Below are 16,402 nucleotides of genomic sequence, written 5' to 3'. Positions count from 1 at the left end.
GAAATTATTATGTCAAGATGACAAGGTTAATCGACTAATCGTCATGGGAACATGCAAATATCAGAAAAGGGTTTAAGATTATTACTAAAACTACGAATAGAATAAAGTCCATCAATTTATAAGTCGTTACAAAATATGTGAAGTTGAATCAAACTTTCAATATCAAAAGGCAAATTGTACAAAAAATAAAAATAAAAAAATTCCAAGTTTGTTAATTTCAAAAATTTACGTATTCTATTTTTTCAACAACTAATATTTGTTATTACAAAATAAATATCAAAAATAAGTAAACCGATTAATTAAAATAAACAAGTTGTGGAATCCACTGGTAATCCGATTGGAGCCCACCGAAAATGAAAAGAATATCTGCTAATATAGATACATACAAACCCATATATCTAAACACCATAGATTCTTCCGATTATTATTCTTTTCTTTTCTTAAACAAAGAAAAAAAAAGTTTACAGCTTTATTTTGCATCAACAACAAGAGGTTCAGGATCTTCAAGGTAATCAATCACCCACTTTCAATCTATATCTATATTCTTTCATATATACACACACATATAATTTCATTGTTTTTAGCTGATTTTTATAATTTAGTTTGTGTTTGTTAAGGATGGCTTCAAAGAGGATCTTGAAAGAACTCAAGGATCTTCAAAAAGATCCTCCTACCTCTTGCAGTGCAGGTATTATTTGCATCTTTTTGATCTATTAGATAATAAAGATTACATTTTTATGCTCTAATATTTCATTTTTTGTATGTGATATTATATATTGTGGGTATTATGTATCGTGTAAGGTTTTGATGTATATGTTTGTTAATAAAAGTTGTGAATTGTGGGACTTTTTTGTATGCATGTATGAGGTTTTAAGATTGTTGGATGAGATCTTTTTTTAAATTGTGTTATGTTTAGGGTATATAGATGTTGATATATACCCTGACCCCTGGTGACAGAGGTCAAGGGTTCAATCCTCATCCCATGCAAAGGCCGGCCGGAGGTCCTTTTCTACCATTTAGGTAGAAACTGGAAGCAACCTCTCTACCTTGTAGGGGTAAGGTCTGCCTACATCTTAACCTCCCTCATGCACCGTCGAGGTATTGGGACTCAAAACCTGCGGAAGGATGCACTGAGCAGTTTCTTCTAGATGTTGATATAGATGGTAGAGTAAAAGTGTTGTGAAAATTTGTGGGATGGTTGTTAAGATGTTTGATTTAGGAGTTTTGGTTGTTTTCGATGTTGGGATGCTTGCGAGTAAGATGTATCTTGAATCTTTCATATAAAAGTAAGGAGTGGCAATATGTACGTGACAAAAGTTACCCACGCACAATAGGTATATGCAGTGATCGCACAATCGACGTCTATGTAATGTATGCCCGGTTACCTGATTAAGCAATGAGCAACAATAGGCAACAAGTGTGAGCTAATTCTGAATTGTGCTTTAAGCAATGGGCAACAATAGGCAACAAGTGTGAGCTAATTCTGAATTGTGCTTTACAAAGTATAAACCCCGTTTAACTATGTTCTGTTTATGCTGAGTATTTATGTACATATGTAGTATATAAGCTAAACTGAAAACCACTGGTTCTTCCTTGCATTTAGCGTGATTTTTTGATGTGATTTTAGGTCCGGTGGCAGAAGACATGTTTCATTGGCAAGCAACCATTATGGGTCCTCCAGACAGTCCATATTCGGGAGGAGTGTTTCTAGTTACTATTCATTTCCCTCCAGATTATCCATTTAAGCCACCTAAGGTAATCGCCGACTGCATTTCGTTTTGGAATAGATGCGGTGATCTGTGTTCTATACATGCACATATCACTTTTGAATTTCTACTCTTCATATTGTGAATAATATATTCAGATTTCATCTCATAATTATTTTTGCTACTTAATGTATATGTCTTCCGTTCATTCTGAAGGTGGCTTTCAGGACAAAGGTTTTCCACCCAAATATCAACAGCAACGGCAGCATTTGTCTTGATATTTTGAAGGAACAGTGGAGCCCAGCTCTTACGATCTCCAAGGTTAGCATATTTAGCAGTTAGTTTCACCTGAATACCCAAATATCATATTATCATCTAATAGGATTTTTCGTCTGGTTCAATGGTTTTCTCCAATTTGTAGGTCTATTTATATTTCTTATTACAGCAAGCTACTAAACTTCTGTTTCTTGTGATTATTTAAATGTGATCCATAAACGGAAACGGTAAATCATATAGACGTATATGACTTGGAGCTCCAATTGGCGGGATCATGCTAACTGAGGTGGCAAAATGAGGGTTGGGCAGGTTGGGTAATGTGTCAAGATGGATAACTTTTGTTGCCTTGTTGGCGTGAGTTGAGCTACAGTCAATTGGTGAATATTGACATGGTTGACCTGTTTTCTTTTGAGCTAACTTTATTTTTGTTATATTTACCTATAATTTGTCTTGTTAGAGATAAAACATACAGTGTATATTCGACCCTTTTCATATTTTTTTAGGGTTAAGTATCTGTGAATGTAACTAACTATGCACAAATTTCTATAGTGTGAAAAAACTAATATGAAGTTCTGGTCAACTCAATATGAGGATTGTTTTGCAAATGACCTGATTACAAGTTTACAATGTTTTCATAAGCCAATGTAACCAAAACGTAAGCACCAACAATTGATTGATGAAGAAGTTCTACAACCTTTCTTTTTGTATGCTATAATTTGATCCTGATGTAATTATTAGGTTTTGCTGTCGATATGCTCCTTGTTAACGGACCCAAACCCAGATGACCCGCTGGTACCTGAGATTGCTCACATGTACAAGACGGACAGGAGCAAGTACGAGACAACGGCTAGGAGCTGGACCCAAAAGTATGCCATGGGGTAGCTGCTATGTGAGCTGAGGAAGGAAAAGGTCCTTCCCCTTATGGTTTATGCTTTTTTGTTTTATAAAATGTAATGAATGTAAAATCTGCTAATTAAGCTAAGTGTCTGTTGTAAGACTTAAAATGGGAATGCCAACAAAGTCCCTCCTATGCTTTCATTTATTATGGGAAAGTTTTCTTTTCAAGTGCCTGTTATTTCATCTGCACTTAGAATTAGGGGTGTAAAAGAGCCTTGGTCTCACTTTACTCATAAAACTTGGAGTGGAGCTAGTTAGGCTTGTTACAACCCTGTTTTGAAAGTAAGTTTGCTTTGCTTCAGTTTGCTAGCAAATGCAAATATTTTGCGTATCAGGTGTTGCAGGGATGAATAAGCGAACCAATTAGCCATTTCAAGATCTTATTGTCTGAAACAAAAACGCCAGTTCTTTATATTATGTAAAAAAATCAAAAATAAAACCTTTTAATGTCGTACAAAGCTACAATCCATTTGCGTGGCCCAAATTTTGTGTACATGTATAAAAAAAAAGAAGCTAAAATATCTCACGAATAGATTTTGGGGTGGGTTTCGTGGACACATGATGCCGATGCACAATGACGCCGAATCACATATTCACATCAATATCATAACTCGGCTTGTTACATTTATTTTTGACATGAATAAAAGAGAATGGTCTTGATAGTTTGCGAATTTTCAACTTATAAATCCTCAAGATAAGTTTTAGCTTGATGTCATTCAACGTCATTATTCTTCGTGATTCATGAAATAAAAGATTAAAAGCCCTCTAAGTTTTACTTTTCAACTTATTCATTCTCAAAATAGGTTTTACTATATTTCAAAAACAAGACTTTTAAACTTAGAAGTAAGTAAAAGTTTTACATTTGACATCTTCGTCTCATCTACTACACTCGTAAAAAACCCATGTATCACCCCTTAAATCGGAAAGATGACTTATACGCTAATCACAACCCATCTTTCTTATTTGTTAGTAGACGTATAGATTTTTACCACCCGTTTAACTTTTCAATTTGTTAGTAAACTTATAAAACTACATTTTGTAACAACTAGGTACATTCACAAAATACGATTCTATTTTGGTTGGAGTAAGGTCCGCCTACATTTGAATATTTCATACATCGTCGAGATATTAAAACTTAAAACCCGCGAAAGGTTATAGGAGCAGTTTCTTTTATTTATGGTCCAAAACATTTTGAACACAAATCTAGCAAAATCAATCCATTTTCTCTCAAAAAAATAAATAAAAAAAAATAAATTAAATTGACCGATTTAGACTTTGAAGATGAAAGACCATCCGGGTCTATATAATGTTCATTTTGTCCAACCCTTATAAATATCATTTCATAAATTTCCTTCCTCGGGTCAAGATCTTCAAAGTCAAGGTGATTGCTTTCTTGATTCATATTCTCTTTCAATCATTCATTCTCTCAAGATCATTTCTTTTACAAATTTTCTATCTTTATTTGTTGGATTAAAATACAGGAGGATCTGGTTTGTGAAAGCAGGAAGATCAGATGGCTTCAAAGAGAATCTTGAAAGAGCTCAAAGATCTTCAAAAAGACCCTCCTACTTCTTGCAGTGCTGGTTTGTACCCCCTTTTAAATTTTTCATTTTTTGGTGATTTTACTGCAACATGGCTTTGATTTTATGAAGAACAAAACTTAAATTTCAAGGCTTTTTTTGTTATTATGTGGAATTATTTTTTGATCTTAAAGAGAAGTTTGTTTAATGATATTTTACTTGGAGTATAATTGATTAGCTGTGGATAATGATTGAGGTAGAAAAGTATATGATATAGATCTATAGTGTATAGTGAATATTGTAGAGATAGAATTTGTATACATGTCAAAAATGGGTATGTCCATTGTTTGGCTTACTATGAATGTATATTTTTTGCTTGGTATTAATAAAAGATGCAACCTTTTAGATTATCTTTTTTTTTTTTTTTAAATGGTTGTTTATTTATTGGGTATTTGTGGCAAAGAGTCACCTTGCCTCCCTAAGGTTTCAGATTCGAATCTTGTCATAGACAAATATCTCGGGGATGGCTGGAACTGGCCACGAGCATAAAAAACCTAGTTAGGCCGCTATATCTGAGTCAAACATGACCCGCACCCACCATCCCCAGGTAACTCGAAAAGGGCAAACCTTTTTCGTTTACCCATTTGTGTATGACAAATTTTTGTTGCGTACATATCCCCTCCTATTAGAATATCTAGTTGTGAGCCGGGTGAAATTAATTTCCACATGCTACAACTTTGGGTTTGATCCTTGGCTGTGTAGCTCAGTTGGTTAAGGAGAAGATGACTTTGAGAATTTAGTCATGATTTCTGGGGTGATAACCCTATTCTTAGCGGGTCGCTGATTCAGTCAGAACATTGCCTTCCATATATGAGATTGTGCTTAGGTGGGGCGTGTCGCGTGTCATCTGGAAACCAACGTTTTACATTTTGTGTTCTGTCAAGGTTTTTGACTGTGAATGCCCAACAAGATGTACTTTACTCATTGGTATACCGTATACCATGTCCTTTGGTTCTTAGATTGGTGCATCCGTAACTTTGTTGTATACCGTTGTGCTTCTGGTTATAATTAATAGTTATGGATAAATATTAGTTTTGGATATACATAACATAAGTGTGATCTTGAAGTTTTAAGCTCTATTACACTTTCTGATTATAGATGAGTTTGCTATTTCCTGTCATGACCTCGGTCTTCTTTCAGTTTTGGGATGTATGAGGTGATATTCTTGTACTACTGAAAACATTAGAAAGCGGTATTTTAGAGGTTTTAACATCTCATTATCTCACATCTCTTCATTAACGGTTACAGCAGATCTTACATATAGAAAGTTGAAGATGCAAAGCCTTTGTGTAATTCGGACGCTATACGGTGCTTAGAAAATAAGCTTGTTCTGTTTGAAGGATATTGCATTCGAAATCTGATATTATTTGTGGAGAACTTGTCTCACTGAACGACTGGCGGTTGATGAGTGGACATTACCCAGCAATAGCGTGTCCATTTTCCACTAAGTTAGGATTGCAGTTTTTTATTTGGATATACACCATTAATCTCCATGGATAGAACCCCACAAGACTCAGCTAGGTTTCGAACCCCGGTCTATCAATAAAAAAGTCCTCTGGCAGTCCCAGTTGATCTAGGCCTCATTGGCTAGGATTGCAGTTAGCGGTAAATTTTGGAGATACAAGTGACTTATGGCAAAGCCATTGGTTTGAAATGGGAAATTAAAGAATGCTATGAACGCCACTTTGGGAAATCTCAAATATGTTGAAAAGTGCAGTAGCTATAAACAAAGTCTGGTATGAACTTTATACAAGGCTAAACAATGGTGAAAAGAAATTACAAAAAGAATATACGCTATGATCAGCTAGATAATATTGAATATGTTCTTATGTGCGACTAGGTGTATGCGTAATATGAAGCATGGACTTAGGTTAGGTCAGCTCTTATTTGCTTTTTCATTGGTTTTGGTAGCCAATCACTCTCATGTATCTTCGTAGCAGTTTAGCTTTACACTTTCTTATGTTTTTATATTAATTACTGGCATATATTGTCTCGAAAAGAGTGGGATATAATAGCAATATAATAGCAATACGACTACATAAGAATTCCCACTTAGCTTTTCATTTGTTATCCTTGTAAGTTGTTGCTTGACAAGGTTGAGTCTATGCATGTGTATCCAAATTTTTGAGGTGTACCCTCTTAGTGAGTGTTGGAAGATATCAAGTAGAAGTACGGAAATTAACAACATATCCATTGCCTACTTTAGTTATTTTATTAATTTTGTTAGCCAAAAGGCCATATCTACTTTGTTGATACAATCAGCAATTCTGTATGTTCTTGACGGTGTTAATGTGTGCTATATACTGAATCTTCAACTTGTGCGTGTGGCTTATTGAGATGGAAGATGTGTATAACATCGACCAACATTGTCCATAACCTGCCGTTTTGATGTGGTGGAACATTTTTTGCATATTAACATGGTTACATTTGTCTTCTTACACGTTCCACATGGTGCTTTCTTTAGTTATTTCAACGTTCAATCATCAGTACCACCATCAGAACTATTATAGTAGCTATTCACTTATCTAAGAAATATGCCGGCTCCCCTTTTCTATCATGTGACATTTTGAGTCATGTTTACTCTATATTGCTACTATACCTTACAGGATTATGGCATCAGTTATGTAAAGTCATTATATTGAGATGGATATACTCCAATGTTAGAATAAGTTATTGGCTTACCTTTTGTAAACAGATAAAGATACATGATCTATATGTGTGCTGATGTAGATTGAAAACCAATGTGAATATTATTAATTTCTTATTTCATATACCTCAATTTTGTCTTGTTACTTTAATTTAGGTCCAGTGGCAGAAGACATGTTTCACTGGCAAGCTACTATTATGGGTCCTGCTGATAGTCCCTACTCGGGTGGAGTGTTTTTAGTTACTATCCATTTCCCTCCAGATTATCCTTTTAAGCCACCTAAGGTAACCGTCAGTTACAATATTCATTGTATAAGTGTTGATCTTTAGATACCCTTCATCTTTAATGCTCAACATTTTAATCTCGCTTAGTTGTTTTTTTTTTTTTTTAATCCAGAAAGTTAATGTTAAACACTTATACTGCAATGTTTTGTCAAATAAAAGTTTATATAATGATTACAGGACATATACCTGTAGATGTACTGTAAGAGAATTCTGAAGCCTATTAATTTATTATCTATTGATAATTTAATATAGTAGTTGTAAACTTGTAATGATATATATCTTAAGAAGTGTAAAATTTGAACAAGGTTTTTTGGTCAACTCAACCTGTTTTGATATTCAACGCCTACTAAAAAGTACCCATATTGATCTAAGCTTGTTTTGGCTCAACAGTCAACACCCATGACCCAACTCACCTGACCCACCCAATTAGCTACCTCTGCTTTTAACGTATGAAGCGTCTTTTTGGCTTAGCTTATTTTGTTGAGGTTATTTAAGGCTAATAAGCCAATCTAAAATAGGGCCACATCTTTTGGATTTGAATATCAGCTTATTAAGGCTAATAAGCCAATACTTTGATAAGCTGTTTAGATGAAAAAAAGAGGAGTTTTTTGCTCTTGAAAAGCTAATAAGCTCCTTTACTAATAAGTGAAACAGCCCCTAAGTTAGATTAGGGGTACTCTTTGTTGATCTCACTACTATGTATCAAGTAACCTTTACATATATTGTATTGACCTCTCTTTAGCATAACTTGTATCTTATTTCTTTCTGCTACATAAACATACTTCTGTGGCCAACTTCTATAGGTGGCTTTTAGGACAAAGGTTTTCCACCCAAATGTCAATAGCAACGGGAGCATTTGTCTTGATATTTTGAAAGAACAGTGGAGCCCAGCTCTTACTATCTCCAAGGTTCGTGTTTTACTACTTCATAAACAACCCAAATATGTTACTGAAAATGACACCCTGAGAACCTTTAGCTGTGTTTGCCTAGTGGTGGTAATTACGATTTGTTTATTTAAATATCTCTTGATTTGGGCTATATAAACGCTAACAAGCCAAATGAGTAATATGAAAAATTTTAACGTAAAACAAAGCGGGACATGGGTAGTGGATTAAAATTAACTCATGTAATACTCTAAGTGTTCATTAGCTTTTAAATTGCTATATCAAAAAAAATTAAATCATTATTGTTTTGATAGTTCTTATTTACATATAGATTAAAATGTCCCTTATATAACTGCTTTTATCTGTTACCCCTTGACCAACCCGCTCTTGACTCACCTGTTTTGCCTTCTATACATTCAAAATAATGGCCACAAATTGGTTATATGCAGTGTTAATATGTTTTTGTGGCACAATTATTAGGTATTGCTATCGATATGCTCCTTGTTGACCGACCCAAACCCAGATGATCCTCTTGTGCCGGAAATTGCTCACATGTACAAAACAGACAGAAACAAGTACGAGACAACTGCACGAAGCTGGACCCAGAAGTATGCCATGGGATAGCTGTGCTGCACCCAAAGGTATCATGAGACGAGGAAGGGCTCCTTTTCTTTTGGTTTATCACTGTTTTTTCTCTTAAAATGTATGGAATTGAATGCCTACTGTGAATTGTGTCGAATTGTAAGATAGACTTAAAGAAGGAGCATGCTCTCCATGAATGTTCTAACTTTATATATGGGAAGATTGCTATATGTTTGTTGTCACTTACACAATGGTTTTCTCTTTAGAACATCAGTATTATGAATTTTTCTCATACATCTTTCCTAACTGATTCATTATCGTTGTGGATAATGATGAGTACTTGTTAGGGATAATATACAGATGTTGAATATAAGGCGATCTCCAATGAGGGTGCCCTTAGGCGTTCTTAGGTGTTCTTGGATATTCTTTGCAAGCTTGTCTAAAACTAAAGATTTTTTTAAGGATGTTCTTACTTAAGGACATGTCCTTACTTGTCCTTAGCTAATATATTTTTGTTTTTATTTGGAGGTAAATGATATATAAGGATGTTTGTATGGTTGAAGATAAAATGATAGGATTTGAAGGATTTATAAAGATGTATAAGGATTTGTAAGGATATGATGTGGCAGCTCAAGGACGTCTAAGAGCGTCCTTAGCATTGGAGATAGTTAAGGCTATCTCTAATGGGGTGCCCTTAGGCGTGTTTAGGTGTCCTTGGATATCCTTTGTCATTGAAGCTTGTTCAAAACTAAAGATTTTTCAAGGATGCCCTTACTTAAGGACATGCCCTTACTTGTCCTTAGACTATCTCCAATGGGGATGTCTTTGGGCGTCCTTGGGTACCCTTAGGTGTCCGTGGATATCCTTTGCGGTTGAAGTTTGTCCAAAACTAAAGATTTTTTGATGCATGTCCTTATTTAAGGGCATGCCCTTAGGTGCCCTTACTTATATTTTTTTCGTTTTTAGTGGAGTTATGTAACATCCAAAATTCTTTTCTTTTAGCATAAATAAAAGTGACATTTATTAAGTTGTCAAATTGTGACTACAAACTATAAATATCTAAATGTCAGGTAAATAGGTTGATTTAGACTATCATCTAATTTTGTCAAACGTTATATACGTAGTGTGCTAATATTTTTAGTTTGATATGATGATATGATTAATATTAGTTGTTATTCGAGCCATATTTAGAATAAAGCTGGTAACTAACTTTTGGTTCATCACATGTATAATGTATTAGAGCTATTAAAAGAAGATAATAACATTTAATTTCGAGGAGCTAAATGTGACAAAGAGGAAAGACTAAGGAGGCGATATGTGCATAAGTTCATGATAGAATATATAAATTTAAGTTGTTAACTTTGTAGAGGAGAAAATTACTATTGGGAACGTATTAGGGTTTTGAGGGTGCCTTGTATGCGGCGATGCTGAATACGAATATGAGAGCTAGCTAGATGACCATCGATAGATTGTGTTCGTCATTATATCTTCATGATCGCGTTCAGCCATTAGTGAATTTAGAATTATACATCGTGTCAACGTCCAACAAGTGTCGAGCGAGCCGAGATAATGAGAAAGCTATAAGGTGAGATCGATCAATGAAGGTACCTTTTGTTTGACACTTTCTGGTCTTGCCGTTTTCTTTATGAATTGAATTAAAACTGTTTAAAGGCATCCTATTGTGGGAGTCGTGATGTGATATCAATGACCAGTAGACAGATTAGCATTGGGGTTTTAGTTGTTGTGTGATGTAGGTGTTTGAACTCCGTTTCATTGTAAGGAGGAGAGGTCGATAGTGGTTACCTCTTTGTTTGACATCTTCTGGTGGATTTCGATATTGTGTCTACGAAATTGAGAAGACATATATAGATATATTTAGGCGTGTGAGAGGGAGTGTGCGTGTATATATATATATACGTATAGCGAGTTTATGTTGATACGGAGGACATGACGACAAGTTTCATTGGAATTTCGCTGCAGTATGATTTACGGTTCAAGCTGATTTCGTTATAAGGTATAATTATTCGATCATAGTTATATATAACGTAATAACATTAAATAGGCGAGGAGGGGCTGGGGTGGTCCAGTTTCAAAATAGATATTGTACTGTTTTCGTACGTCTTCGTGTCGTTCATGTATATATGTTAGTAGAGAACACTAAACGAAAATACTTTCTTTTATTCCAACGGTGAACTGAAATTTACAACTATAAAGTTTTGATGTCTTTGACCTTTTGTGGAAATTGTTAAATTGATAAACGAGGCTGTTGTGTACTTAACTGCTAAATGAAGTTATATCATGAAGTTTGTGTAGTCACGTTACACATTATATCATGCAGTAATGATATTCATGCAAAAATTATATACATTATCCACGATATTCACTGAAAGTCATGACATGAATGTCTAGTTGGTGGTCATTTTATGATTTATAATTATATTATGGTATCTATAGGTGCTAGACAACAACAGCAAAGTCCGTGATGGATATTTATCTCGAGTAAGGTAAGATAACTTACTTTTGACACATGAAGAACACAACAAAACTTAGTTTTGATAATTAAACTCCATTTTATGTTGCTTAAATTATCTCATGCATATGTTGGGTGTGAGATATATGAAGGAGGTTGACTGTGGTATTGTTTATGCATGTTTATGTAGTAATGAGATGTTTATTGCATGATTTACTTATGCAGCTTGTTGTTTCAGTTGTGAATATATTGGGTGGACTTGTTGACATAGAACACTAGACATTATTTAAGTTGCCATGTCACGTGCACGATAAGGGCCCTAGTGTTGATAAGTAGATTTGGTTGCAGCCTATTTGTGTAGATAAGTCTCGAGCATTGTGTTGGAAGAGTTAAGCTTAACCCACAGTTAGCCTATTTAGGCTAGTTATGCTGCGTTGATCATTCGGGGGCACTGTACATGTTTCTCGTTTGACCCAATTAGTGTTGGTAGAGTAATTCCGGGTGAAGTGATTGACCACCAGTGTAGTAACAGGTTACTCATGGATTTGGTTATGCCTATCCATAACGACAATGTGGGCGCCGTAAGGTCTACCCATCTAGTCGGGTGTGAGGTTTCCTATTTGGTCATGTGGCCGCCTCATACAACTTATTTGTGCAGATTTTATTTGGCATAACCTTTGCGTTGATTGTGTTGCTTGTGCAGTTAAATAGCTAGTGTTGATATGGAGGATTGCTAGACACATTATAGAAAGTAATACTCTTATTATGTAGATTGTGTTGATATTGTTGTTGTGCCTTTATGTATGCATAAGTTGTTTTATAAGTTGTTTTAATTGGCAATCCTTTTTATTAAACTAACCTGTTATCTTACTGTAACACCCCAATATTTTAAGGTAATAGAAAATTAACCTTTTTTGTAGTTTTGACATTTAATTAGTTTCCTGGTATTTTGTTTTGAGTTAAGAGGTTAATTTAGTTGGAACTTTAGTGGCTAGCGGGTATTAAACCCACTGAAAATTTTGTATGCTTTCAAGTGATGAGCCAGGCAAACACTTTTGTGACTCATATTTTCCCACTTCAAGTTCACTTCTTTCCCAACTATCCCATTTGTCTCAAAATTCTGCCATAGTCCATGCAATTGAATCTTCATTCATAAATTAAAGAATTTCAATCCTAAAACTATATCAACAATCATCTCCTATTGTGTTAGAATTGAAATATGGGGCTTTCTTGGAGGTGGTGGTGACCGATTCTTTAAGGAAGAAAAAGGGAAGAATTTCAATTTGAAAACCCTAATTCTTTGTTTCCCATTCTTGAGGTATAGATTTCATAACCCTAGTTTGATTTGTTATTAAAATTAGGGTTCTTAGCCTTAGAGTTGGGGTTTTTGCTATTGGGGTATTCAAGTAAACTCTAACTAATTTGAATGATATATGGATTATTGATTGAAAGAATTTGTTGTTAGTGAGAATCCCCTTTGGTAAGAATCTCATGGTGTTTGGCTAGTGTTTATAAAATAAAGCTTTATTTTGAGAATTGAAGATTTGTTGGAAAGTGTTTAGTAGCCAAACACCATAATCTTAGAGTTGTTGAATGTAAGTAGTTGAGTCATGGAACTCATAGATGATATGTGATTACTCTTGTATAGGTGTTGAAGATTAAATTGTTGATCTTGTAGCCTTGTTGTGTCAACTAGCCAAGTTTAAGGTGAGTGTATATGCATATAATCATGTTCTTGTTACTAGAGGTCATAGGTGGGTAAATTCCTATGACCCATTTGATAGTTGTTTGTTAGAACTAGTAGGTGGGTAAATTCCTACTAGTCAATTTGTTTGTAAGAGCTAGTAGGTGGGTAAATTCCTACTAGCCAAACTTTCCATGGCCATGTTGAAAATCAATGTATGTTGTTTGAAATGTATGAAAAGGCTAGCTTGCTAGGCTTATATGGTGCTTGATGCACAGAGTTGAAATGACATGATTATGATTATATGTGTATGCATTCACTAAGCGTTGCTTATGTTTTAGTTGTTTAACTCTCTTATAGGAGTTGGTAGTAGCAAAGGTAAAGAAGTAATCGAGTGAAGTTAGAATTTGGAAGCTCTTGCCTTTTGGAAGGTTGGCATTTTGGATAATTTGGGTAGATGATCCCTTTGGTACCCATTGGCTTTTGATACATGTTCTTTGGTCAAATTATTTTGGTAGAACTTCTGAAAAGTTGTAGTTGCATTGGAAACTTTAGTAATGGTAGAATTTGTAACTAACTTGACAATTACCCAAGTAGGGTTATCAACCCGCTTGTGGAATTTTGTAGTCAAAAGTCTTGTAAAAAGGAATGATTCAATGTATGGGTGATTTATATGCTCTAAAGGTCATGTTTTGGTATTTGGAAATGTTGAAGTTGAAATGGTGTTTTGGTTTAACAAAATGAGTCAAGTGCATGGAAAACCTGATTTTGAACAAAAGTTTGCTGTAGGTAGCTCCACTGCGCCGCAGTGGGAGCCTGTCCTAGCTCACTGCGCCGCAGTGAGCTTTTGGGTAATTGTTGCCGAGGAAAACCACTGCGCCGCAGTGGGTGTGTGGTGCTCCACTGCGTCGCAGTGGGAGGTTTTTCACTCGCAGATCAGAGATTTCCCACTGAGTCGCAGTGGGAGGTGTCCTAACCCTACTGAGTCGCAGTGGGAGGTTTTTGCGCTTGCAGATCAGAGATTTCCCACTGACTCGTAGTGGGAGGTGTCCTAACCCCACTGAGAGTGGGAGGTTTTTTCGCTTGCAGATCAGAGATTTTCCACCGAGTCGCAGTGGGAGGTGTCCTAACCCCACTGAGTCGCAGTGGGTGTAAAAAAAAAAAAAAATTATTTGATTTTGTTTAAAAAGGTTTGGGTTCTTACACTTACTCAGCTTTAATAGTTGACACTTGTTTTGTGGAAAATGTGTTGTGCCCTCAGGTTATGCGCTAATGGAGCTACTAGATTTGCGAGAGATGGGGTAGCTATTGATGAGGAATAGAGATGCCTTTTAGTTACCCATTTGCTAGTAGATTTAAGTAGACTTATTTATTATGGCGGTTGACATTTCATATTATTGATTGTGGATTTCCTTTATTTTTTGTGATGATACGATGCTAGTAACACCATTTAAAGTTGTTTAATAATTCCGTTAGGGATCAAATCAGATTTTTGTAACGTCGCTTTCACATTTTATTAAAGGAGTTATATTAATAGTTGAAATTTTTTGAAAATTTACATTTTTATAAAGCAAGGTGTTACAAGTTAAAGGATATGTAAGGATGTTTGTATGGTTGTAGGTAAAATTATAGGATTTTAAGGATTTATAAGGATGTGTAAGGATTTGTAAGGATATGATGTGTCAGCTCTTAGCATTGGAGATAGCCTTAGCTAATATATTTTTGTTTTTATTTGGAAGTAAAGGATATGTAAGGATGTTTTTATGGTTGGAGATAAAATTATAGGATTTGAAGAATTTATAAGGATGTATAAGGATTTGTAAGGATATGATATGGCAGTTCAAGAACGTCTAAGGGTAGTGGTGGTGGTTATAGACGGCGGTGGCAGGTGGTGGTTGTAGACGGTGGTAGTTGGAAATGGTGGTGGATGGTGGTCATTCCGCCGTCACATGGTGCATTCCCGTCGCTTGAATATCTTGCCAGAAATCGGAAAACGGGAAAAGTCCCGACGGTGGTGGCGTCGGTGGTGATGGCGACGGAGATTGGTGGTGGTGGTGGTGGTAAACTGTAGGTTAAAATCTTGTTTTGATGTGTCGTACATTACGGATTGGAATTTGTACATTGTTAAATTTGAAATGTTGAAAGTGAATTTGTTTTATAATATAGTATAGATTAATTCATTGATCATTATTAATTAGATAAATGGTTATTATGGCCACACATAAATATAAATATAAATATATATAAATACATAAGTATATATTTTATTCTTACAATGTCCGTACATAACCAATCCATGAGGTACTGAATCCTAACAATTCCATAAATTTAAACAAGTAACTCCAAAAAATAGAGTCGTAAGCCTTTTCGGTATCAACTTTAGGACAAAAGTAACTTACTCTTCTTCCTTTTATACCAGTTGATGATTTCGCTCAGCATGAAAGGACCATCTAGGATTTGTTGACCCTTTATAAAAGCCTATTGTTCTTGACGAACTATATTCTAACTACCCTTGACAATCGGTTAGCCAATATTTTTGCAATAATTTTATATTGGATGCCAATTAGACTAATTGCCCGATAATCAGACATAAGCACAGGATTACTCACCTTTGGGATTAGGGTGATGAATGACGAGTTGCATCAAGAAGGAATGAAGGGTTGCGAAAAGAAGTCAGCCACAAAAGAAAATATATCCTCTTTAATCAGATCCCAATAATGTTTCATAAAACTGAAAGTGAAGCTGTCCGAGCCCGGAGATTTATCATTACATCAACACCATACAGCTGCCTTAACTTCGTCCAAAAGGATAGGTGCCTCTAGAATGTGAATGTGAGAATCAGGGAGTAAAGTCCACAGTACTGATCTTACCAAACTTTGAAGCAAAATAATTATGGAACGCATCTTTGATATCTTTTGGGGGTAGAGATTCCTTCAAGTTATCAGAACTTGATGGGTAAAGTTGCAATGATATTGATCATTAGATCAAAATCAATGGTTAAGATTTAAAGATGAATCTTGAATCTTCATCATTGATTTCAATCTAATTGCTTCACTTCTCTTAACAATAGAAACTTCATCTTTATTATTAATAACAAGTTTGGATTCAAGTTTGGCAATCTCCGAAACCAATTCTTGGCGTTTGTTTTTCACATTTTCAACTAGCCTCCAATTTTGAGACTAGTTTCCGCAGCTTGTAAACATTTCTTAAAGAAGATACCTTTATTTTCCCCAATTCTCCTAACAGTCCCATTCCATGCTTCCTTTACAAGTTAACCACCCGGGCTTTGCAAAACACTTTAGGATGGTAATAAGGCCAACAGAATGCCCCTCTAGCCAAACTCAGCAAACTCAAAACGATAATTTTAATTCCCATATACTCTTTAATCTCCT

The 16,402-nt window shown here is 35.2% G+C and overlaps 2 protein-coding genes across 3 annotated transcripts; both read left to right on the top strand.

Moving 5' to 3' along the window:
* Positions 1 to 329: 329 nt before the first annotated feature.
* On the top strand, positions 330 to 3,047 carry LOC122599281 (ubiquitin-conjugating enzyme E2 28-like). Of its 2 annotated transcripts, none has more exons than XM_043771769.1 (5): positions 330 to 508; positions 618 to 688; positions 1,628 to 1,755; positions 1,923 to 2,027; positions 2,721 to 3,047. In XM_043771769.1, exons 1-5 carry the CDS (start codon positions 354 to 356, stop codon positions 2,862 to 2,864), a joined length of 603 nt encoding a protein of 200 aa, XP_043627704.1. In that variant the 5' UTR covers positions 330 to 353; the 3' UTR covers positions 2,865 to 3,047. The 2 variants fall into 2 exon arrangements, with proteins under 2 accessions (XP_043627704.1, XP_043627703.1); XM_043771768.1 differs by having other exon boundaries at positions 603 to 688.
* Positions 3,048 to 4,151: 1,104 nt separating this feature from the next.
* Positions 4,152 to 9,102, top strand: LOC122599212 (ubiquitin-conjugating enzyme E2 28). The gene is made up of 5 exons (XM_043771677.1): positions 4,152 to 4,260; positions 4,361 to 4,462; positions 7,263 to 7,390; positions 8,194 to 8,298; positions 8,755 to 9,102. Exons 2-5 carry the CDS (start codon positions 4,393 to 4,395, stop codon positions 8,896 to 8,898), a joined length of 447 nt encoding a protein of 148 aa, XP_043627612.1. The 5' UTR covers positions 4,152 to 4,260; positions 4,361 to 4,392; the 3' UTR covers positions 8,899 to 9,102.
* The last annotated feature ends 7,300 nt before the right edge of the window (positions 9,103 to 16,402 follow it).

The sequence above is a fragment of the Erigeron canadensis genome, chromosome 5, assembly GCF_010389155.1.
Source record: "Erigeron canadensis isolate Cc75 chromosome 5, C_canadensis_v1, whole genome shotgun sequence".
Classification (NCBI taxonomy): Eukaryota; Viridiplantae; Streptophyta; class Magnoliopsida; order Asterales; family Asteraceae; genus Erigeron; species Erigeron canadensis.
This window is presented reverse-complemented; position numbering and strand designations above follow the sequence as displayed.

Excerpts from the sequence above, each read along its gene's own strand:
- LOC122599281 (XM_043771768.1), top strand. The coding sequence starts at position 354 with ATGAAAAGAATATCTGCTAATATAGATACATACAAACCCATATATCTA. Across the intron at positions 689-1,627 it reads TCCTACCTCTTGCAGTGCAG|GTCCGGTGGCAGAAGACATG; the intron begins GTATTATTTGCA and ends ATGTGATTTTAG. Across the intron at positions 2,028-2,720 it reads CAGCTCTTACGATCTCCAAG|GTTTTGCTGTCGATATGCTC; the intron begins GTTAGCATATTT and ends TGTAATTATTAG.
- LOC122599212 (XM_043771677.1), top strand. The coding sequence starts at position 4,393 with ATGGCTTCAAAGAGAATCTTGAAAGAGCTCAAAGATCTTCAAAAAGAC. Across the intron at positions 4,463-7,262 it reads TCCTACTTCTTGCAGTGCTG|GTCCAGTGGCAGAAGACATG; the intron begins GTTTGTACCCCC and ends ACTTTAATTTAG. Across the intron at positions 7,391-8,193 it reads ATCCTTTTAAGCCACCTAAG|GTGGCTTTTAGGACAAAGGT; the intron begins GTAACCGTCAGT and ends CAACTTCTATAG.